This window comes from Bos javanicus, chromosome 11 (genome assembly GCF_032452875.1).
Source record: "Bos javanicus breed banteng chromosome 11, ARS-OSU_banteng_1.0, whole genome shotgun sequence".
Taxonomy (NCBI): domain Eukaryota; kingdom Metazoa; phylum Chordata; class Mammalia; order Artiodactyla; family Bovidae; genus Bos; species Bos javanicus.
Window position 1 is genome coordinate 1815345 of NC_083878.1, and position 25251 is coordinate 1840595.

At 46.8% G+C, this 25251-nt stretch overlaps 1 protein-coding gene across 1 annotated transcript in view; it reads right to left on the minus strand.

Moving 5' to 3' along the window:
- Nucleotides 1-25251, minus strand: part of LOC133256654 (two pore channel protein 2-like) — a 56605-nt gene that overhangs the window by 13383 nt on the left and 17971 nt on the right. The window contains exons 5-13 of the mRNA XM_061431458.1: nt 22856-22972; nt 22102-22220; nt 21795-21896; nt 19678-19804; nt 14643-14844; nt 7224-7368; nt 5016-5201; nt 3549-3610; nt 2033-2120 (exon numbers count right to left, since the gene is read on the minus strand). Of these exons, the coding sequence (XP_061287442.1) occupies nt 2033-2120; nt 3549-3610; nt 5016-5201; nt 7224-7368; nt 14643-14844; nt 19678-19804; nt 21795-21896; nt 22102-22220; nt 22856-22972 (1148 nt within the window). The remainder of the gene's footprint in view (nt 1-2032; nt 2121-3548; nt 3611-5015; nt 5202-7223; nt 7369-14642; nt 14845-19677; nt 19805-21794; nt 21897-22101; nt 22221-22855; nt 22973-25251) is intronic.

Below are 25251 nucleotides of genomic sequence, written 5' to 3' on the forward strand. Positions count from 1 at the left end.
CATCCTAGCACCTTGGGTCTAATGCCTCTCCCTCCTACCCTGGATCTGTCCTCTAAATGCCGCTGGGAATCTGCCTTTACAATTTTGTCGGTGTCAGTCCATCTACTGAACTGGGTGGGAGGGGCAGCAGGTGGTTAACCTGTATTTCACCTACAGCAAAGCAAGGCAGTTAAAAAAAAGAGAGAGAGAAAGAAAGGTCATCAGTTTCACCAGTAAGACAAAGGTGGGTATTGAGGCTGAAAATCCATCCAGCCTGGGACTTCCCTGATGGACCAGCGGTTAAAACGTTACCCTTCAATGCAGGTGGGTGAGGGTTCGATCCCTGATTGGGAAGCTAAGATCCCACATGCCTTGCGGCCAAAAAAACAAAACATAAAACAGAAATAATACTGTAATAAATTCAATAAAGACTTTACAGATGGTCCACAAGAACAACAAAAAACTTGTAAAAAAAGAAAAACCATACAGTCTCATCGGATTTTTTCCTCCACTTTTTTCTTCATCAAAAATCCAGTCTGTATTAAAGCTTCCTTGGAGACTTAGGTTGAAAGAGTGAGTACCTTGTGGGATAGCAGGCCAGTCCTCAAATGGAGGCATCCCCCTATGCTCCTGGAAAGGAACCTAGCCTATCCCAAGCAGAGTGGGCTTTTCCAGGTTTGGGGATCAGACTCCCGGGTTGTGCCCTACGTCTGTCTCTTTCTCGCTGTGCATCAGGGGAAACCTCTCGCTCTCGCTGAGCTTCAGTGTCATGACCCATGAACTCAGGATCATTAAAGCCTCTACATCAAGTGTTGTTGAAAGGACTTAACAAGCAAAGGTCCGTCTAGTCAAGGCTATGGTTTTTCCTGTGGTCATGTATGGATGTGAGACTTGGACTGTGAAGAAAGCTGAGCGCCGAAGAATTGATGCTTTTGAACTGTGGTGTTGGAGAAGACTCTTGAGAGTCCCTTGGACTGCAAGGAGATCCAACCAGTCCATCCTAAAGGAGATCAGCCCTGGGATTCCTTTGGAAGGAATGATGCTAAAGCTGAAACTCCAGTACTTTGACCACCTCATGCGAAGAGTTGACTCATTGGAAAAGACTCTGATGCTGGGAGGGATTGGGGGCAGGAGGAGAAGGGGACGACAGAGGATGAGATGGCTGGATGGCATCACTGACTCAATGGACGTGAGTCTGAGTGAACTCCGGGAGTTGGTGATGCACAGGGAGGCCTGGCATGCTGCGATTCGTGGGGTCGAAAGAGTCGGACATGACTGAGCGACTGAACTGAACTGAACTGAACTGAATACTTTGGCCACCTGATGCAAAGAGCTGGCTCACTGGGAAAGACCCTGATTCTAGGAAAGATTGAGGGCAGGGGGAGAAGGGGTGACAGAGGATGAGATGGCTGGATGGCATCAACTCAATGGACATGACAATGAAGGACAGGGGAGCCTAGAGGGTCACAAAGAGCCAGACCCGACTCAGGGGCTGAACAACAGTAAGCCGATGGTTATCACACTGTTAGCATTGAAGTGAAGTGAAGCAAAGTGAAGTCACTCAGTCGTGTCTGACTCTTTGCAACCCCATGGACTGTAGCCTACCAGGCTCCTCAGTCCATGGGATTTTCCAGGCAAGAGTACTGGAGTAGGTTGCCATTTCCTTCTCCAGGGGATCTTCCTGACCCAGGGATCGAACCTGGGTCTCCCGCATTGTACGCAGACGCTTTACCGTCTGAGCCACCAGGGCCAGCATTAGCTGCCGTCAAGACTCGCAAGCACAGTTGAGGGACCAGGTCACAGGGATGAAAGTGATGGACTGATTTCCTGCCCTCAGGGAGCTGCCATGGGTCCCCTTCACCATCTTCACAGGGTCCCTGCCGCTGCCCACTGCCCCCGCCCACTGCCCCCAGAGAACCCAGGTCCTCTATACAAGTTCCACCCTGGGGACACAGTTGGGCGTGTTTCTAGCTCCCAGGCAGGATGGTCTCTGTCGAGCCCCAGAGAGGGGAAACCACCCAGGTGCAACGGTTCCCCATGGTTTCATCCTTACCTCTGGATGCTGACGATGACCCGAAGGAGCCGGAGTATTCTCAAAATCAAGACAATATCCAGTACCTGCTGACTGTTGTATTTTCTCGCTGGAAAAAGAGCACAGTCAACTCTCATTGTTCTTTCTGAGCACCTCCAGCTTGTCCCATAATTCAACAACGCCTGAGACTCTGTGGGTCCTGGGGAAATACGCACTTCAAGAACAGGGTGATGGCTCCATGCAATAAGGAAGGGAGGGTTCTGCAAGCTGATCAGAGCTGAGCTGAGCAGCCCTGCCAGCCCTAGAGCAAAGACTCATAAGTGCAGGACCACAGACTTCAGACCATCATCAAGAAGGGACTGTGAGTCCCGTTCTATGGAACACATTTCAGCAAGCCCTTCTCCCCCAGCATTCAGGTTAAGAAGCTACTCTGTCTGGAATTCCCTGGTGATCCAGTGGTTAAGAATCCAACTACCAATGCAGGGGACATGGGTTCAGTCCCTGGTCTGGGAAGATCCCACGTGCCTCGGGGTGACTAAGCCCATGCCACAACTACTGAGTCTGTGCTCCAGAGCCCCATGCTCTGCAACAAGAAAAGCCAGTGCAATGAGAACCCATGAGCCTGTGCACTGCAACTAGAGAAAGGCCATGCGCAGCAATGAAGACCCAGCACAGCCAAAAATATAAAGAAATAAACATTTGGAAAAAAAAAAAAAAGAGAGAGAACCTGCTTTATCTGTAAATAATCTTCTCTGCCTTCTACAGGAAGGAGTGTGCAGGGTGGTGAGGGCACAAGCGGGGAAGCCAGAAGAGGGTAGAAGGAAGAGGGTGGGAGGATGGTGGGCAGAGGCTGATGCTACAGCTGGATCCGGGGTCAGGGGTCAGCATGGGCAGAAGGTCAAGGATAAGCCCTGAGACCAAGGGCAGTTTTGGAGAAATAACCAGGTGAGTGGTTGGTATGATGATGCCTATACTTGAATCTCTACATAAAGAAGCTGAGCACCGAAGACTTGATGCTTTTGAACTGTAGGGCTGGAGAAGATTCTTGAGAGTCCCTTGGACTGCAAGGAGATCAAAGCAGTCAATCCTAAATGAAATCAACCCTGAATATTCATTAGAAGGACTGATGCTGAAGCTGAAGCTCCAATACTGTGGCCACCTGATGTGAAGAACTGACTCACTAGAAAAGACCCTGATGCAGAGGATGAGATGGTTGGATGGCATCACCGACTGGATGGACGTGAGTCTGAGCAAATTCTGGGAGATGGTGAAGGACAGGGAAGCCTGGCATGCTGTGGTCCATAGGGTCGCAAAGAGCTGGACACAAATGAGCGACTGAACAACACCAACCATACAGCTAAACACAGACAAAGCTAGCATCCCTCTCCAGAACACGGAACACTGTTACCGATTCTCTTTCATCCCCTCTGCGTTGCTCCAAACACCCTACGAGTGCACCGTGGATGTTCTACAAAGATCACTGATTGAACACAGGATCCAGGAAGCAGAGAAGCTGGGAGTGGGTGATGACACTGACCTTGAATGGTGGTGTTGGCCACAGTGGCCAGCAGGGCTGCGATGATGATCAGCGTGTCGAACCTAACAGTGAAGAAGCAACATCAGTAAGGAATCAAGAGAAAGGTCTGTCAAGCTCAGGACAGTGAATCCAGGAGGGTTCAGGATGGGGATCACATGTATACCTGTGGTGGATTCATTTTGATATTTGGCAAAACTAATACAATTATGTAAAGTTTAAAAATAAAACAAAATTTAAAAAAAAAAGAAAATGCTGAATCCCATCTCCTAGGGAAAGCCAAGATCCAGCCATCAGACTCATTTCCATGATTTTTAGGATAGCAGATACAAAAATAAACACTGTGTTTAATCACTGACTGGCTGCTCCAATTAACCATTCTGGGAAATCTGTAGAAATCAACTAATTCATATCACTCTGCCTTCCAACATAGTTACATACTTGCAAGAACACTTTGACACATTTTCAGAATACACAGTATAATTTTTTTTGGCATTAATTTTACTAAATGCATTGCAACTTAAATTTTTTTTTTCTTTTTGTGTTTTGGCCACACTGAGCAACGTGTGGGATCTTAGTTCCCTGACCAGGGATCAAACCCACATCCCCTGCATTGGAAGCATGGAGTCTTAACCACTGGACCACCAGGGAGGTTCTGCAACTTTCTAATTAAAGATGAAATTCATCATGCCATTACTTTTCTTTCTGACAAAGGTGCCATGGTCCTGGACAACACTGGTCAGGTCCCTCCTGTTGGGCCACACAAGAACTCTAGTGAGTTTCTTGGCACTGAAAGCAGTAACCACAGAGATCCAACTTTCCAAACTGTGTCCTCCTAAAGTTTGTGTTCCATGATGCCTGACACTCAGTGGCACCCGAGATGGTGTGCAGCATGCAGGCGATGGTTTGAGGCCAGGAGGTACACAGCCTGGAGAAGAGAAGGTCACAGAGACACATCCAGCCCAGGAAAGAGCTCACTAAGGTCCTCATCATCCAGCCATGCAGGCCATGTTTTCTGATAATAAGACTAGATGAGTGTGGGGCCCAGCAGTTCTGGAGGGAACTGTCTCACTGGGCCTGTGTCCTAAGATTTCTTTTCAAATTCAAGATGTGATTCTAATTTTAGCCAGTCATTCGAACTGACATCATAAATCACAGCTCTGACAACCAGATGTTCCCATGTCCTCAAGACTTCATTCTAAGAAGCCTGGGGACTTCCCTGAAGTCCAGTGGTCAAGATGCCACACTTTCACAGCAGGGGGCGAAGGTTCGATTCCTGGGAGGACCAAGAACCAAGATCCCTCATGCTCTGCAGCATGGTCAAAAAAACAAAACAAGACTAATGAGCAAAGAGCAACAAAAAAGAAACCTCAAAACTAGGCAGACGGAGCTGTGTTCCCACAGTGTGACAGGAAGCCCTGTCTTCACCCACAGTTTCCCCACTACCCACAAAAAAACACACAGACTCACCAGTTCCAGAACTGCTTCCTTCCAAAATAAGCGCTGGGTTCATACGTGTACAATTTCAGGAGAATCTCAATGATATACAGAGAAAGGAAAAGCCATTCTGCATAGGAAATTAAGGAGTCCTTCTCATCCAAAGCAATGAATATGGCATTTATTAGAATGATGACATCGTAAACCCAGACAAAAATCCTGGCAGGAGAGAAAAAGAAGAGATTCTGTCATATATTGCAGTTAAAAGAGAAAAAAGCAGGTTTAGAGCCCTACAGGGACAGATGTGTTTCCTGTCAATGGGATGAATGTGATATACTCACCACCTCCCACTCCACCAACACACACAAACACACATTTACCCCTCACGGAAAGAAAGGTTCCACCATGGTCAGGGACCTGAAATTCACCTGCCTCCCAGGCTTTCCTACCAGGAGAAAATGAAGACAGCATGAGGGAGAAGGCCCAGTGTTCCCAAGTTCACCTTTCCGGCACAGCGGCTGGGTCAGAGGAAAGGTTCAGTAGAATCGGGGGCAAGGAGAAGGGACCACTGTATCTCCACTGCTTGTCCCTGGAAAACTGGAATCCTTTGCTAAGAAAGCTCCTGAAAACTTCTTTTTTAAAAAAAACCAAATTCTCTTTTATTTTTCTAAACAGGTTAAGATTATTTTACCAATATTTTCTATTTAACACAGTACATCCAAACTACTATCTGCTTAACATGTAATGATCATAAAAATTATAAGCGAGATATTTGGCATCCTTTTTTGGTATGAAGTCTTTGAAATCCAGCGTGTGTGTGTGTGTGTCTTTTTTTTAAATTGGGATATAGTCGCTTTACACACACACGAGACTTCCAGGGAGTCAACATGTCCTATTTTCTCACCAAGTCAGGGGTGAAAAGGGATGAAAAAAACGTGATATTTGGGCTCAGGATCAACTTTTCAATGACAGAGCGGGTTGCCCCAAGCAGGCATCTGCGTGCTGTGCTCCTGGGTGAATCCTGGACGTGGCCGCAGGAAGACAGAGTCCTAGCCCACTGTTCTGGGGAAGCTTCAGACTGCAGGGGCCAGCCCTGGAGGCCACATGTGGACACACAAACATCCACCAAGTGAAACACATCTGTAGCTCAATGTTGAGATGAATGGAAAGGACCTTTTACATAAACGGTTTTGGTTAATATAAAATATGGGCACTGAAAGGAATATTTATCAACATCATAGGCTGGGCTACTTTCAAGGACTTCTGAACCATTTACTTTCTTAAAAAACTATTTATTTGCAACAGGTCTTAGCTGTGGCACGTGGGATCTTAGATCTTTGTTGCAGCATTCGGGATCTTTAGTCATGGCATGTGGGATCTAGTTCCCACCAGGGGCAGAACTTGGGTCCCTTGCACTGTGAGTGTGGAGTCTTAACCACTGGACCCCCAGAGACGTCCCATCATTCACTTTTATGAGACAATAAGTTCAAAGACAGCAAGAGGGGAAATCTCTGCTGACAGGAGTATTCCAGGCAATGTGTAGCAAAAATAAGGTCTCCAACCAGGATAAAGGGCTCTTGCTGGAGTCCATCGTGTTGTTCAGTCACGTCTGACTCTTTGCGACCCCATGAACTGCAACACTCCAGGCTTTCCTGTGCTTCACCATCTCCCGGAGTTTACTCAACTCACGTCCACTGTATTGATGACACTATCCAACCATTGGTCTGCCCCCCATTCTCCTCCTGCCCTCAGTCTTTCCCAGCATCAGGGTCTTTTCCAATCAGTCACTTTTCACCAAGTCCATCTACTTGAGAATAAAAGATTCAATTGACATTCTTAACAGTCATTCCCGTGATGCTAACTCACGTCTTCCTACCACATTTTACAGAGTCAAAATACCACACTTGCCATCAACTTCCTAATAACTCTGACAGGACTGGAACTTTCTGAAATCAGAGTGATTCGCTTCCCTGACTCAGAAAGCACAGCCAGTCTGTGGCTCTTGAGCATTAAAAAAAAAAAAAAAAATCGAAGAAGGAAGCGTCATCTAAAAGCCTGGCCTCTGGCTAAGGTTAAACACAGCTTGTCCAAAACCCTTTCCATGCCTCCCTGAAAAAACAAACGCACCAAGCAGGGAGTGACTTATAGCTTCAATGGTGAAATGTATTCAGTCCAGATAGCACTAACTGATTGCACGACTTTAAAAGCAACTTGAGAGAAAACCGGCTCCATGTCACTTGCCTGTGTTGAACCATCTTCTGGACCAAGAGGCTTGTGGATGACTGGTATACCCGAGGCATCCAAGTTTCCAGTGGGTGTTTCTTGATGTTGATGGCGACTACCCGGATGTTGAGGAGGTCAGCCAAGCGTAGAAAGTTCACTTTGTCTGCAATGAAAAGACGACCCCCCTTATGGGGCCGCTGTGACACTAAGGTCCAGAGAGTGACACCAAGACCGCGCTCTTGGATCTGCATTTCACAGATGAAGATCTGAAGCCGCAAAGGCCAAGGCCAAGGCGCCAACGAGTGGCCCCGCCTCCCGCCTGTCCTCACGCAGACCCTGCGCCAGCCTAAAGCAGCCAAACCAAGCATGCGACTTTGCTGGTTCACAGATGCCACTGCCTCCCTCCCTGCCTCCCACCTCACTTTCCTCCTCAGTGAGGACAGTCACTGCCTCCCACATCTGCCTGACCTACGTTTCCAGCCTCAATCCCATGTCCCTGTCCGCCCCTCAAAACCTCCAAGGTAGGCATAACCCTTACCCTTCAACCTCCACCCTTTTCTCGGCCCACCCTCCTCTCTGCCCCTTCTCAGGGACTCACTCAAACCCACAGCCTCCACAACACACTGGCGCGTCATCCCAGGCCACAGTACGATGATCACTTTCTTTTTAAAAATAATTAGGTAATTAATGCTTGGCTGCACTGGGCCTTCACTGCTGTGCGGGCTTTCTCTAGCTGCGGCGAGCAGGGGCCACTCTCTAGCCGCAGTGTGCGGGCTTCTCACTGCAGTGGCTTCTCCTGTTGCAGAGTATGGATTCCAGAGCACGGGCTCAGTAGCTGTGGCACACGGGCTTAGGTACCCCTTGGCATGGGTCTTGGAATCTTCCCAGACCAGGAATAGAACCTGTGTCCCCTGCATTGTCAGGTGGACTCTTAACCACTGGATCACCAGGGAAGTCCACAGTGATCACTCTCCTGACTAGCCTGGACCCACCCAGCTGCTGAGCCAACGCACTCAGGACCTGCTGAATGCCCAGGGCAAGCAGACTATTCTACACCACCTCATGCACTTCTCCCCGACCAGGCTTGTGGGGTACTGACCAAGAGTCCACTGTTCATGTATGAACTTCCTGTTACATACAACTTCAAGAAACATCACATCGATGGATGAAATCATATTGTACACAGAGTGTTGCTGCTTCTTTGAAAACCAAGTTGAAGGCTTTGTTAAGCTTTAAAGAAAGTTGTAAATTGCAGGTACAGATTCAGGTATAGCTGAGATAGTTGTTAAAGAGTGGGGTGGATTTTTTTTTAAATTTTTTAGAAGAATTATTTTAAAAAAATATTTATTTATTTGGCTGTGCTGGGTCTTAACTGCGGCCCTCGGGGTCTTTTATCTTTGTTGTGGCATGTGGGACCTTTACTTGTGGCATGCAAGCTCTCAGTCGCGACATACGGGATCTAGTTGCCTGACCAGGGATAGAACGCAGGCCCCCAGCCTTGGGAGCACACAGTCTTAGCCACTGGACCACCAGGGAAGTTCCGGGATAGAGTTTTTAAATTCTAGAATGCTTCTCGGTTAGAGGCCTAGACGATGGCCAGGTCTCCAAGTTTTCAGAAGTAAACAACCAGTCATGGTTCTACAGATGCCACCATAATAATTAATTTGAGAAAGATGACAGTGAACTGCTATCAACAGACACCCAGGCAAAGAGAAAGCCCCAGCCATGTTCAAAGTGGGGCCTCATCCGAGCGAGGAGCCTGAATTAGACAAAACACTGAGTGATATTCAACAGTCATGTTGCTTATATTCTCTAGGAGTGCCACAGTAAAGAAGCTGCCTGCATGCAGAAGATCCAGGTTCGATCCCTGGGTTGGGAAGACCCCCTGGAGAAGGAAATAGCAACCCATTTCAGTGTTCTTGCCTGGAGAATCCCATGGACAGAGGAGCCTGGTGGGCGATAGTCCATGGGGTTGCAAAGAATCGGACATGACTAAGAGATTAACACTGCACACTCAATGATCCTAAGAACATCAACTTGGATGAAAGCATTCTCAGATATCTTAGGATAGCTAAGAATATCTTATTCGTAGATTCAATTCTGGGTCTTTAGAGTTAGAACCAAAACACATATATTTGTCTTAATAGCCAAAGGCATGTAGTACCCACTCAGGGGGAAGGGCAGCCTGGGAAAATTAGTTGATGTGATAACTTGAGTTCAGAGACTTGGGCTATATGAGCTCCACCATCAGAGGGCAGGGAGACATTGACATGACAGCCACAAAAAGGGTTCAGGGGAACCTACTGTTAAGAATCCAGCCAAGAGACTTCCCTGGTGGTTCAGTGGCTAAGACTCTGAGGTCCCAGGGCAGGGGTCTGGGGTTCAGTCTCTGGTCAAGGAGCTCGAGCCCACATGCTGCAACTAAGAGTTCAAATGCCACAACTAAAGACTCCATGTACTGCAACTCAGACCTGACAAGTCAAATAAATAAATGAAACTTTGTGTGTGTGTGTGTGTATGTATGTATGTGTGTGTCTGTGTGTGCGTACACAGAATCCACCCAAAACCTCAGTCATCAAATAACCTCAACCAACAGGGACTCTATCAGAATCACTGGGCTCACATCTTTTCATCCAGAAGATTCTGTAGAACAAGAAAGGACAGGACTTCCCTGGTGGTCCACTGGCTAAGACTCCGTGCTCCCGATGCAGGGCGCCAGGGTTAGATCCCAGGTCAGGGAACTAGATCCCATGTGCTGCAACTAAAGATTCCACATGCTGCAGACCCAGCAGAGCCAAATAAATAAACATTAAAAAAAAAAAAAGAACAAGAAAGGACAAAGAGAATCCAAATTATGGTAATTTTGTGTCAAGAAATTTGTGCCCTTCTGGTACTATATGTTGGAGATTAGGGGTCAGCAAATTCTTTTCTGCAAAGAGTAAATATGTTAAGTTTTGTGGACCAATTGATCCCTGTTTCAACTTTTCAATTCTGCCACTTTAGCATGAAAGCAGCCATAAACAAAACACAGATGAGTGAGCCTGGCTGTGTTCCAGTAAAATGTGTTTATAAAAACAGGCAGTGACCATATATAGCCTGTGGATCACAGTCTACCAACTCTTGTTGTAGACACATTATTCTCTGTACTCTCTGTTAACAATTCTATTCGGCTCTTTTCTTTCCACGTCTGTAAGTTTCATCTTTCTCAGTTTAACACCAGGTTTAAGTCTAACACTTTAGGCACTAACGGAATTCCAGCCTTTAACCTTGGAAACCACACACGCCCATAGTTACAGATCAAGGGAGAAAGCGAGCATGCCTCACAGGCCAGTGGTCTCCCACTCGTACTGAGTGGAGACTACAGTGACGTGCGAAATTCTGTTTGTCATTCTGTTATTAAAACTGTCTTTGAAAGTGTCGGTTAGGGACTTCCCTGGTGGTCCAGTGGTTAAGACTTCACCTTTTAATGCAGGGAGTTGGGCTTCCATCCCTGGAGGGGGCCTAAGATCCTACATGCCTTGAGGCCAAACATCAAACAGAAGCAATACTGTAACAAGTTCTATGAAGACTTAGAAAAAGGGTCCACATCAAAAAAACCTTTAAAAATTTAAAAAAAAAAGGAAATGTTGGTTAACGAAAGGAGTCTTTGCATACCCTCAGAAATAACTGCTATCTCCCCTAAAAGATAACCTACGATCCCTAGAAGTTAACAAATCTAATTGGCTATCTTCCTTGAGGACATGTTTGCCCTGGTAACAGTATTTAAATTGACATCCCTGTTTTGTGAAAGGCAAAATACCAGGGAAGTCTGCTAAGCTGTGAGTCTATGGGCACCCTCCTGCCACTTCCACGGAGCGCTCATAAAATCTGGGACTCAGACGGACTCCTTTTTTCAAACTAGATGAGTCCTGGTCTCATTTAATTTACAAATAGGATCACGACTCAGGTGGCAAAACTGAGCAAGGCTTCCTGGGCGTGATCCAAAAGGATACCTGCACCCCAGTGCTCATTGCAGCAATGTTTAAAATAGCTAAGACATGGAAGCAACCTAAATGTTCATGGACGAAAGAATGGATAAAGACAATGTGGTGCATGTATACAACAGAATATTACTTAGCCACTGCTGCTGCTGCTGCTATGTTGCTTCAATCGTGTCCAACTCTGTGCGACCCCACAGACAGCAGCCCACCAGGCTCCCCTGTCCCTGGGATTCTCCAGGCAAGAACACTGGAGTGGGTTGCCATTTCCTTCTCCAGTGCATGAAAGTGAAGTCGCTCAGTCATGTCTACTCTTAGCGACCCCATGGACTGCAGCCTACCAGGCTCCTCCATCCATGGGATTTTCCAGGTGAGAGTACTGGAATAAGTTGCCATTGCTTTAGCCATTAAGAAGAACAAAATAATGTCATTTGCAGTGACACGGGAGGACCTAGAGAGTGTCATACTGAGTGAAGTAAGTCAGAGAGCGAGAAATATTATATGGCACCCCTTACCTGGGGAATCTAAAAAGAAATGATACAAATCAACTTATAAAACAGAAAGAGACTCACAGACTTACGGACCAAACGTTGCTGCAGGGAAAGATGGGTGGGAAGGGATAGTTCGGGAGTTTGGGATTGACATGTACACATTGCTATAATTAAAATGCATAGCCAATAAGGACAGGAACTCTGCTTGATCTTATGTGGCAACCTGGACGGGAGGGGAGTTTGGAGGAGAATGGATACATGTTTATGGATGGCTGAGTCCCTTTGCTGTCCACTTGAGACTGTCACAACATGGTTAATCATCTATACCCCAATACAAAATAAAAAGTTTAAAAACAAAAAATTGAGCAGGGCTCAGAGCTGAGGACCGAGGCCTGCTGACTCCAGCCATGAACCAACCAATGGCAGCCAAGGTCATGGGTATGTATGTCTCAAGGGCATCTGCCGACCTCCTTTGCCCCCTCTCACCTGCTCATAAGGCCGTGCAATATCCTTTGCTGAACGTCCCCAGGGCATCAGAAAGTCAGGGCACTGCCTGGGTGAGGTCTGATGCTGTCGTCATGCTGCAGCTTTGCAGCCTCAGACCAGGTGGACTCACATCATGTGAGGGGGAAAGCCGCGGATGAAGCAGAACCGCAGCGGTGCTATGCTTTGAGTAAACGTTCAAGTTTGAGGTTTTGATAACCTAAGGCTATAAATCCGACACAAGCTTTCGAAGATTAGCAGTGCTAGGGCATGGGAGATGGTAAACCAGAGACAGAAGAAAGTTCTAGAGAAGGCAACAGTCTAAGGCCGGAACTGGCCAAACAGGAGTTATGGGCTGATCTGTGTCCCCTGAGATTTAACATGCTGAAGGCTTAGCTCCCAGCACCTCCAAGTGTGCCTGTGTTTTGGAGATGGAGCCTCTGACGAGGCAATTAGGCAGAAAGGAGATCATTAGGGTGGGCCCTGATCTCATATGACTGGTGCCCTTAATAAGAAGAGGAGGGACTTCCCTGGCAGTCCAGTGGTTAAGAATCTATCTTGCAATGCAGAAGATGCAGGTTCGATCCCAGGTCGGGGAACTAAGATCCCACATGCAGCAGAGTGTGGACAAAAAAACTTAAAAAAAAAATATCCACCCAGGAGGGAAAATTTAATAATGAAAAATTGGGACTTGAATTTTATGTTTTTTTTTTAATTCCACCTTTCTAGTCATTCATCTTTGCTGTATTTTACCCAAGTATACAGATCCACGGAGGGCTAGAAATTTAAAAGCTTCATGCACTTTCCAAAGAACTTGAAAAGTATGGTGCTCAGGGGCTTCCCAGCCACTCTCCCCCCATCATTAGCAGAACCTTGAGTCTGGCGTGAGGACCCACGGTGTATCACTGCCAATCCCTAACAGGGCCGCCAAAGCCGGTTCTTCAGGGTCTGAGAAGCCTGGCTTCTGAGCCATCGAGTTGGGTGGCTGAAGGCACATGCCCACGGCTCAGCGAAGATGCCTTCAAACCCTGCTGACCTTGCCTCCTGGAGGATGCTGGCACTCCCTGTTGAACAGCGTCTTGCCACACAGTTCCCTCTTTTCCCGGGACACTCTCATAAGTTCCAGAGGATCACTGTCACTGTTTCCTTCTTCTCACACAGGCCATGAGTCCTAATAAAGCCCTGGCTCTGCTGGACTGGTTTGAGACTCCTTGTCTCATGTGAATTTACATCCTCTCAGACTTACCTCTCCATTTGGATGCGTCTCCCTCTAGACTCTTCTTGGAACTGGTGAAGTGAAGTCGGGGTGTATTGCAGTCATTGTATATCTTTCCCCATTGCTACCTCATCTTTATGGTCATTTTTAAAAGCATCTTTTAAAGTGTATTTATTTATGTGACCACACTGCACAGCATGTGGGATGTTAGTTCCCCAACCAGGGATTAAACCCATGGCCCTTGCCTTGGAAGCGTGGAGTCATAGCCACTGGCCTACCACGGAAGTCCCTTCATGATCATTTTTGATGTCACCAACATTTCCTGTTGAGCGATCCTTAGAATTTGGGGCAGTTTAGAATAATGATAAAAGGCAGGGGCCTTGGAGTCTAGCCTGTACCACACTGCAGCTGTGTGGCCCTGGCAAATGACTTGACCTTCCTGAGTCTCAGTTCCCATACTGACAAAAGCGGATAACAAGACCCCCACCCCGCTTCCCCTGAGTTTGGGGAAGATCACACACAATAGTCACAACAGTGGCACACACAGCAAGCAGGCTACCAGTATTAAGCGTTACTGATAATCGCATCAACCACGTATACATGAATATATCGGTTACTTTCAACTTCTCGCTTGTAAATGCTAAATGCACTTCAGACAGCCATTTTCCATGTTTTAGATGTGCTCCTTAAAGCAGAATCCCAGACAGGGAATGACCGTGTTACAAGGTAAAGGGCATCTGGAAGGCTCATCACATGCTGACAACACGCACCCTAGTCAGAACACAGCTGCTGCTGCTGCTGCTGCCAGGTCGCTGCAGCCGTGTCCGACTCTGTGCGACCCCATAGACGGCAGCCCACCAGGCTCCCCTGTCCCTGGGATTCTCCAGGCAAGAACATTGGAGTGGGTTGCCATGTCCTTCTCCAATACAGGAAAGTGAAAAGTGAAAGTGAAGTCGCTTAGTCACAGCTCAGGACCCTAATTCCACTGTAACACTGCCAGCCAATACACATCTCTATTTGCAAACGTGAGAAAGTGAGGGACTTCTCTGGTGGCCCAGTGGTTAGGAGCTTGCCTTCCATCGCAGGGGTTGAGGGTTTGATCCCCGATCAGGGAACTAAGATCCCACAGGTGACTAAGCCCACACACCACAGCTAGAGAGAAACCCATGTGTCCCAACTAAGATGGGACTCAGTCAAATACATACATAGCTTTTTTAAAAAGAAAATGAAAAAAAATCCAATCCCCCCACTTCCCATTGAGGCTTCTTACCCACGTGCCCCTTCTGTCCCTCGTCGGAGATCCTCAACAGGAGCTCCAGGTGGGAACTGCTGACGTCTGGTGCCACCACCTTGACCAGCCGCCTCCACCGGGCCTCCTTCACCACAAACTCTGTGCCCACCTTGACTTTCAGGATGTTGAAAGCTTCCGTCATTTTGTGATGTTTCAGGTATGCCAGTGTGTGAATCTCATTCTTGAAAAAAAAAAAAAAAGTGTGTGCATTTTTTTTTTAAGAGGAAGATTCAAGGAAGCCTCATTTCTCGGCTTTAAATATTTCAAGGTAATGGAAGAGTTGAGATGAATGCGTCCTGGGGACCACGTGTATCCTTTCTGGATGAGCAGGAGATGCTCGAGTGTAAAGGTCTCTCCATGCCTAACAAGGACTCCTAATACTTCCTGCTCCTGGGTTTACAACAATAGCAACCCAGGAACTCATGCCACAGGAGGAATCGCAGGGAGAAGTCACTGATAAGTTTGTTAATTCGCAAGGTACAAAATCCCTTCCCCGCTCCAGAGATGGCTAACTATCTAGAGTCTGAAGAAAACAGAACTCCGCTTACCGCGTGCAAGTGAGTGAACCCAGGAAGGATAATCAGAACGCTGAGAGACAAAATAGCAGGAAGCAGACAGGCCCACACTCCACTCTGCCCAGGAACAGGCAGATGCCAGAAAGGATGGAGATGAGGCGCGCTGCTGAGAGAGAGGGAGCCGCTCGGAGGGAGAAGACAGAGAGAAGAGAGGGGGGAAAGCAGGGGAGTGAAACGAGGCTAGAAGTGGCCTGGAAGGAAGGGGTCCAGGGCTGCCATGAAGCCTGACTGTGCACAGAGAATTTTCCAGAAGAGGAGAACCCCTCTTCATGTTATAATGGGTCATGTGGATGCCCATCCCGACTGCTCCCTGTAAGCTGATAACATAGTTAGACCAGAAATTCTCTTTCTCAAATTGAGCAGAGTTGATTTACAATGTTGTCTTTGTTTCAGGTATACGGCAAAGCGATTTAATTATATATAGATAGAGAGGGCAGATAGATAGATTGGACTTCCCCGGTGGCGCTAGTGGTAAAGAATCTGCCTGCTAATACAGGAGACAAGAGATGCAGGTTTGATCCCTGGGTTGGGAAGATCCCCTGAAGGAGGGCATGGGAAGCCACTCCAGTATTCTTGACTGGAGAATCCCCATGAACAGAGGAGCCTGGGGGGCTACAATGCATAGGGTCACACAGAGTTAATCTGAAGCAACTCAGCACACACAGTTGCATATATGTATATACACACACACACACACACACACACACACACATATATATATGTATGTATATATATGGCTCAAATCATGAACTCCTTATTGCAAAATTCAGACTTAAATTGAACAAAGTAGGGAAAAACACTAGAGCATTCAGGTATGACCTACATCAAATCCCTTATGACTATACAGTAGAAGTGACAGATTCAAGGGATTAGATCTGACTGACAGAGTGCATGAAGAACTATGGATGGAGGTTCATGACACTGTACAGGAGGCAGTGATCAAGACCACCCCCAAGAAAAAGAAATGCAAAAAGGCAAAATGGTTGTCTGAGGAGGCCTTACAAACAACTATGAAAAGAAGAGAAGCAAAAGGCAAAGGACAAAAAGATATAAACATCTGAATGCAGAGTTGCAAAGAATAGCAAGAGGAGATAAGAAAACCTTCCTCAGCGATCAATGCAAAGAAATAGAGGAAAACAACAGAATGGGAAAGACTAGAGATCTCTTCAAGAAAATTAGAGATACCAAGGGAACATTTCAAGCAAAGATGGGCTCATAAAGGACAGAAATGGTATGGACCTAACAAAAGCAGAAGATATTAAGAAGAGGTGGCAAGAATACACAGAAGAACTATACAAGAGATCTTCATGACCCAGATAATCATGATGGTGTGATCACTCACCTAGAGCCAGACATCTTGGAATGTGAAGTCAAGTGGGCCTTAGGAAGCATCACTACGAACAAAGCTAGTGGAGAAAGTGATGGAATTCCAGTTGAGCTATTTCAAATCCTGAAAGATGATGCTGTGAAAGTGCTGCAGTCAATATGCCAGCAAATTTGGAAAACTCAGCAGTGGCCACAGGACTGGAAAAGGTCAGTTTTCATTCCAATCTAAAGAAAGGCAATGCCAAAGAACTCTCACAGAATTGCACTCATCTCACACACTAGCAAAATAATGCTGAAAATTCTCTAAGCCAGGCTTCAACAGGATGTGAACCGTGAACTTCCTGATGTTCAAGCTGGTTTTAGAAAAGGCAGAGGAACCAGAGACCAAATTGCCAACATCTGCTGGATCATCGAAAAAGCAACAGAGTTCCAGGAAAACATCTATGTCTGCTTTATTGACTATGCCAAAGCCTTTGACAGTGTGGATCACAATAAACTGTGGAAAATTCTTCAAGAGATGGGAATACCAGACCACCTGATCTGCCTCCTGAGAAACCTATATGCAGATCAGGAAGAAACAGTTAGAACTGGACATGGAACAACAGACTGGTTCCAAGTAGGAAAAGGAGTATGTCAAGGCTGTATATTGTCACCCTGCTTATTTAACTTATATGCAGAGTACATCATGAGAAACGCTGGGCTGGATGAAGCACAAGCTGGAATCAAGATTGCCAGGAGAAATATCAATAACCTCAGATATGCAGATGACACCACCCTTATGGCAGAAAGCAAAGAAGAACTTAAGAGCCTCTTGATGAAAGTGAAAGAAAGAGTGAAAAAGCTGGCTTAAAACTCAACATTCAGAAAACTGAGATCATGGCATCCGGTCCCATCACTTCATGGCAAATAGATGGGGAAACAAGGGAAACACTGACAGACTTTATTTTGGGGGCTCCAAAATCACTGCAGATGGAGACTGCAGCCATGAAATTAAAAGACGCTTACTCCTTGGAAGGAAAGTTATGACCAACCTAGACAGCATATTCAGAAGCAGAGACATTACTTTGTCAACAAAGGTCCATTTAGTCAAGGCTATGGTTTTTCTAGTGGTCATGTATGGACATGAGAGTTGGACTATAAAGAAAGCTGAGCGCTGAAGAATTGATGCTTTTGAACTGTGGTGTTGGAAAAGACTCTTGAGAGTCCCTTGGATTCCAAGGAGGTCCAACCAGCCCATCCTAAAAGAGATCAGTCCTGGGTGTTCATTTGAAGGATTGATGCTAAAGCTGAAACTCCAGTACTTTGGCCACCTCATGTGAAGAGCTGACTCACTGGAAAAGATCCTGATGCTGGGAGGGATTGGGGGCAGGAGGAGAAGGGGATGACAGAGGATGAGATGGCTGGATGGCATCACCGACTCGATGGATATGAGTTTGAGGAAGCTCTGGGAGTTGGTGATGGACGGGGAGGCCTGGCGTGCTGCAGTCCATGGGGTCGCAAAGAGTCGGACACGACTGAGCAACTGAACTGAACTGAACAGATCCCTCCCTGCTTTTCCCCTTTAGTGATCACAAGTCTGTTTTCTATCTCTGAGTCTATTTCTTTTTTGTAAATGAGTTAATTGGTATAATATCTTAGATTCCACGTATCTGTGATATCATATGATGCTTGTCTTTCTCTTTCTGGCTTACTTCACTTAGTGTGATCATCTCTAGCTGCATCCGTGTTGCTGCGAATGGCATTATTTCACTCTCTTTTGTGGCTGTGAATGGCGTGTTTCCTCCTCTGTATGCTCCACTGTAGACATGCACCGCTTTTGCTTTGTTCACTCATCTGCTGGTGGACATTAGGTTGCTCCCATGACTTGGCTGTTGTGAATACTGCTGCAGTGCACATGGGAGTCCAGCTATCTCTCTGAATTAAGAGTTTTTTCTGAACATACACCCAGGAGGGGGATTGCTGGATCATAAGGTAACTCTATTTTTAGTTTTTTAAGGAACCTCCACACTGTTTTCCATAGTGGCTACACCAGTTTACATTCCCATCAGCATGCAGGAGGGCTCCCCTTTCTCCACACCCTCTAGTATTTATTATTTAAAGACCTTAAATTCTTAATGGGTGCAGCTATGTCTTCATCAGCTTTGGCTCCTTCATACTTTGTATGAAGTAAGTCAGACAGAAAAGGACAAATATCGTATGGTATTGATTATATGTGGAATCTAAAAAAAAAATAGTAAAAATGAACATATTTACAAAACAGAAATAGAGTCACAGATATAGAAGACAATCTAATGGTTACCAGGGAGGAATGCCAGGGAGGGATGAATTGGAAGATTGGGATTAACATATACCCACTACTATATATAAAATAGATACTGAAATAGACCTTCGGTATAGCACAGGGAACTCTACTCAATACTCTGTAATGGCCTATATGGAAAAGAATGTAAAACAGAGTGGATATATGTATGTGTACAACTCAATCACTTTTCTGTACACCTGAAACTAAGACAACATTGTAAATCAACTAAAAATTTAAAAATAAAACACTAAAATAAAGACTTTATTTTAATACTCAATAAAAATTTAAAAATAAGTAAATAAAAGCACTAAAATAAAGAATAAAAGACTTCAAGGAGCCATGAACAATCAGATGCATTAAGAGTGAGGGACAAGGGACCTCCCTGGTGGTCGGGTGGTTAAGACCCTGCACTTCCACTATAGGTTGAGTCCCTGGTCGGGAACCAGGATCTCACATGCCAAGTGGCCCGGTCAAAAAGAGAAAAAAAAAGAAAGACTGAGGAGAAAATCCGGGATCTGCCCTGAAGCTGGGACACACTGTCAGACCCACGCCAGACTGACAAAGAGCTACCTGGCCTAGCAGCATTCGGCAAGGCAAGTGAATCTTCAGATTCATCAAAGCGAAAGGAAAATGAGCATGTTCAAACATTTAGCAAGTGCACAGGCAAGCCTCCCTGCTCCCACCCAGCCAGGTGCCGGACCCCCGCTGGAGCCCCAGCTCAGGCGTGTTACCTTCAAGTGCTCCCTGGCCTCCCTGCTCCCACCCAGCCAGGTGCCGGACCCCCGCTGGGCCCCCCGCTCAGGCGTGTTACCTTCAAGTGCTTCCTGTAGTTGTTGTAGATAACAGCCAGAAAGACAGACATGAAGATGTAGGTGTTGATGATGATGTAGGTTATAAAGTACAGAGAATACCACCAGTTGAGCTCGTAGGCAGGCATCCTAGAAGGAAATAACTACCTGTCACGGTTTTCCGTGCCCTAGGTCCACAGTGCATAGAAGGCTGACCACAGGGGACATCCCACGTGGACAGTCCACGTGCGCGGGGCAAGGAAAACCTTTACTCCGTCTACGTCTCCCCCAGACACTGTGACGGGGCCTCAAAGCCATCACCATGCTTCATGCTAAATGGCTCACTCCAGACCTGCCTTCTGAAGTTCTTCGTGCCTTAGAGAGGTGCCAACTTCCAGAGCAGGCAAGATCTGGGAGATGCCCCCATCCCACTCCCTCCCTTCCCAGTGAGAAAATCAAAAGCCCAGAAAGGAGATTCACTTGCCCAGAATCACAGGAAGAATCTGAACTGTGAGCTGGGTTTACACTCAAGGCTTTTCAGGGACACCAGAATGCCTTGCCAGGATGCAGGGAAGGCAGATAATTTTGTATCCACATTCGGACTATGAGAATGAAAGAAGTACCATTAACAATGGCACTGGGGCCTTCCCTGGGAGTACAATGGATAGGAATCCGCCTGGCAATGCAGGGGACACGGGTTCGATCCCTGGCCCAGGAGGATTCCATATGCTACAGAACAACTAATCCTGTGGAGGACAACAATTGAGGCTATGTCCTGCAACTACGGAAGCCGTGAGCCTAGAGCCAGTGCTCCGCAACAAGAGAAATCACCACGATGAGAAGAAGCCCAGGTCCCACAACGAAGAGCGGACCCCACTCGCCACAACTAGAGAAAGCCCCAGTGCAGCAACAGAGACCCAGTATAACCAAAAATAAATTAAAAATAATGTTAAAAAATAACGGTGCCGGGACAAAAGGCACCAATCAGGATGCATGCTCATACCCCCGTTCATGGAAACGGTTTTGTACAGCAGGGGACGCTGAGGGAGTCAGCAGAGGGAAAGAGCCAAGAAAAAACAGGGGGGCCAGGAGCTTCCCTCGCTCACTTTTTGCTAGAGACAGGCCTCACAGTGAGCAGGAACCCGGGACAAGTTGACACGAGGGTCCTACACACAACTGGACAACAGGAAGCCCGCCCTTCCCCCACAGCGAGTTATGGGAGGAGACGGGGCGGACATTCGCAGTTAGAGCTCCAGCCACACTCTAGGACCCAAGAGTCATCTGTTCAGGGGGCACTGTTGAATAATCTTACCTCCACAAACAAGGCAAATCCATAATACACAGGATATTAGGGGGAAAAAAGAGCCTGATGTTTTTCTCCTAAATAATGTCCACGTGTGTGGAGAATTGGCACTGGGGGACAGGGGGAGGGGACAACTCCTAACCTTTACATTTCTTTCCTGTTTCATTTAGCCAGAAAACCACATCAATGCTTAGGAGAAAAGCTGTGCTTCCTTTACAAAAATGGCTTAGGTGTTTCAACTCAAGACTCAAAGAACCTTCCAGAACAGAATTGAGTTCAAATATCTAAGTTATGTCTCCAGATATGTCTCCTGTTGCTTTTGGTTTTTTTTAAAAGGTCATCTAAATTTAGTTTTAATTTAACCTATTTTTTTTCTTTTTGGCCATGTTGTTCAGCATGCAGGATCTCAGTTCCCCAACCAGGGATCAAACCAGTGCCTCCTGCAATGGAGGCTCAGAGTCTTAACCAGTGGACTGCCGGGGAAGTCCCTCATAAAATTTTTGAAGAGTGCAAAGTGTTGGCATTAGCCTACCCTCTCTATTTAAATCTAAGTTTACATAGGGACTTCCCGGGCAGTCCAGTGGTTAAGACTCTGAGCTTCTATTCCTGAGGGTAAGGGAGCCCTGGTGGGAGAACTAAGACTCTGCATGCCTCATGGTGTGGCAAAAAAAAAAAAAAAAACTGTATAAAAATTTTACAACAACAACAACAACAAAAATTTTACAACAAATATGAATAAACAGAAAATCGCTATTTTTTTCTCTTACAGTTGCTTTTAAGAAAGTGGATTCTGTTATAGAACAGATGTCAGTGGATGTGAACTGGTGACTCACGTACATGACGTCAGGGCTGTTTGCAGTGGTGACCAGCACGTAGAGCTCAAACGCTATGTCCAGGATGTTGGTGAAGTACGGCGACCCTTCCACCGTCCTAAGATCCCTAAAGAGGAATCAGCGACACAGAGTGAAAAAAACCCACAGACATAAATGAAGCTGTGGTTTTCTGACACCCTTTTCCCCTTGTGGAGCCCTCCTGGAGTGTCTGAACGGGGAAGACAGCCACTGGTGACCAACTCTGCCACCGGCAGGCTGAACACACACATGGGAGAGTTCTCCGGCAGAAACCTCCAGAGCAGCCTGCTCACCTATCCCCGAAAAGCTTCAAGGCCATGAGGGAGAAAATCATCATACTGAAGAGGAACAAGAGGAACACGTAGAGGATGTCGGGCAGAGTGTTCCGGATGCTTCGGAAAGTCCTTCGGATCTGTGACAACAAAATTTCGTTTCATTTACACACAATCAGCTAATTCTCTGCTAAAACAAAACCCCCACTTCCTTAGCAGATGCAGACTGGGATCATTTACACACAATCAGCTAATTCTCTGCTAAAACAAAAACCCGGCTTCCTTAGCAGATGCAGACTGGGATACGTTGTTTTATTTGCTTCGTCCTATCTGACTCTTTTGCAACCCCAGGGACAGTAGCCCGCCAGGCTCCTCTGTTCAAGGGATTTGCCAGGCAAGAATGTTGGAGTGGCTTGCCATTTCCTTTTCCAAGGGATCTACCCAAACCAGGGATCTAACCCATGTCTCCTGCATTGGCAGGAGGATTCTTTAGCACTGAGCCACCAGGGAAGCCAAACTGGTGTGTGTGCAGAGAATGGATAAACAACAAGGTCCTACTGTATAGCATAGGGAACTGTACTCAATACCCCACGATAACTGTGCTCACACCCTACCCATGATGGAAAAGAACATGAAAAAGAATGTACATACAAATGTATAACTAAGTCACTTTATTGTACAGCAACAATTAACACAACTCTGTAATTCAACTACACTTCAGTAAAAAAAAAAATTTTTTTAACACCCTCTTATGTATCCTAAATCATATCCTTACCTGACGACTTTCAGGGAAGTTGATGAGGAAGACTGGCCTTAAGGCCCTTGACCATCGAACTCCGCGGATGTTAACAGCTTCCAGGGACCCATAGACGACCAGATCAATCAAGGTCAGCTGTGACAGACATGGGGCGGAGATGTCAATACTGCTAGAGGACTGAGGAAGTGCCATACAGACGCATGTTCACTGACCCAGGAGGAAGGTCATGATATATCATGGGAAAAGAACCACATTCATAAACAGCATAAAAACAGAACATTAACAGCGGCTGTCATCCGAGAGTTCACTATTGCCATGGCCTCTATAAGCTTTCCATAGACTATTCCACGCCCCCTGCAGAGGGTACCACTCCTGGATGGAAATGTTTGACATACAGAGAGGGAGATCATGAGGCCCCAGTCACACAGCCAGCAAGAGGGGCAGGCCTGGGACTGGACCCAGGAGGCTTGGTAACAGAGCCTCGGCAGTCACCAGCACTACCTACCACCATGTGGTACTTTTCTTCAGTTCCACATACGAGGCAGGTTTCTAGCCTAGTTCCCAGGTGGCACCAGTGGTAAAGAACCTGCCTGCCGATGCAGGAGATGCAAGAGATGCAGGTTCGATCCCTGGGTTGGGAAGATCCCCTGGAGTAAGAAATGGCAACCCGCTCCAGTAACTTTGCCTGGAGAATCTGCAGTCTACTGGTCTACAGTCCATGGGGTCGCAAAGAACTGGACAAGACGGAGCATGCACACACACACACTGGGATAGAAATATGCAGATTACAGAAAATTCTTATCAATCCTTATTAAGGTCAGTCTGTGATCCTGAGGATGGACAAAGGAAGAAGGACCCAGAGCAGTTTAGAAAAATGTAAGTTAAAAAAGAATAATCTACCATCATCAGAAATGTTAGATCAGTCCCTTTGGAGGCAAGGCACTGAGGACTGAGAAAGCTCAATCACAGTGGGAGAGAAAATACAGACTCAGAAAGAGGCTGGTGCTGGCCGCTGCACGGGGGCGCCACCTGGAGGGAGTCAGAGGGGTTATTCCAGGGCAGCAGGGGTGGCCGGACAGCTCACCAAGGGTCACGGTATCTGTGGAGGCTTCCTGGAGGAAGCACTCCCTGATGCAATCTTTTGCTGCTGTTGTTAATTAATTTTTAAATTTTTGGCTGCACAGGGTCTTCGTTGCCGTGCTCAGGCTTTCTCTAGTTGCAGCGAGCAAGGGCTACTCTCTAATCGTGGTGCAGGGGCTTCTCACTGCAGTGGCTTCTCTAGTTGCAGAGCACAGGCTCCTAGGCGTGCAGGCTTCAGTAGCTGCAGCACATGGATTTAGTTGCCCCACCTTATGTGGAATCTTCCCGGACCAGTGATCGAACCTGGGTCCCCTGCATTGGCAGGCAGATTCTTAACCACTGGACCATCAGGGAAGTCCCCTTTGATGTAATCTTAAAGCAAATAAAAGCTTTAAAAGCACACAACTCTGAGCAGTCAAGAGCTGTGGCAGGCAGACACAGCAAAGGGACGCTCAGGAAGCAGGGATTCCTGGCAGTGGGGGCAGAGGGGAGCAGGAAGTGACAAGCCCTCAGACCGAGGGCAGGTAAATTTGAGGATCAGGCTACAAAGATAAGTCTTATTCCCAGAGCCTGGGGAGCCCAGAAAGTCTTTCAAATAAGGGGGATGGAGGTGAAGGAATGAGACCCTTTTGCTTACAGATGCAGGACAGACCTGGACGGGGCACTCTGCACCCTCATCCAGTTCACTCCATACACCTCTGCAGAGTGCCTCTTCATGCAAGGCATTGTTCTAGCTCTAGAGAGAGAAAGCACTCAGAGCTCTCTGGAGGAAACCTGGATGAGACAGGGGCTGAGGGTGTGTGGGGTGGGGCTCTGAGGAGGTGGCGTGGGAGGGATGGCCGTGCAGGTCTAGGACAGGAGGACCTCCGGTGGGAGGGACACAGAGCCTCCGACACCGACTTTGGCTTTTCTTGGTGGGATTCGGGATGCTCTAAAGAAGGGAGCATGGTGACTGGGTCGGACTTGGGCTTGAAAAGTGCCCACGTGTCCATCATAGTCAAGGCTCTGTGCTGGAAGTCTTAGGAGATGAGGATGGACTTCCGACCCTGTCCCAGGAGGGGGTCATGCAGCAAACACAGCCTTGAAAGACGTACATGCTCTTCCAATTCTTTTCTTTGTTTTTTTAAAGTTTTCCCAGCCATCTCATCCTCCACCTTCCTGTGTCAGGCAATGCTGTGTTATGGACTGAACTGAAGATGTCATCACAAGTCCCATCTCAGATCGAGGGTTCTTGTACAGTAAGACACTCATATATGAATATGTTCTGTCCCAAGAGCACGTTTGTAAGTCCAACAAAGTTAGCCTAGGTACACAATTATACATAGTACTTTACT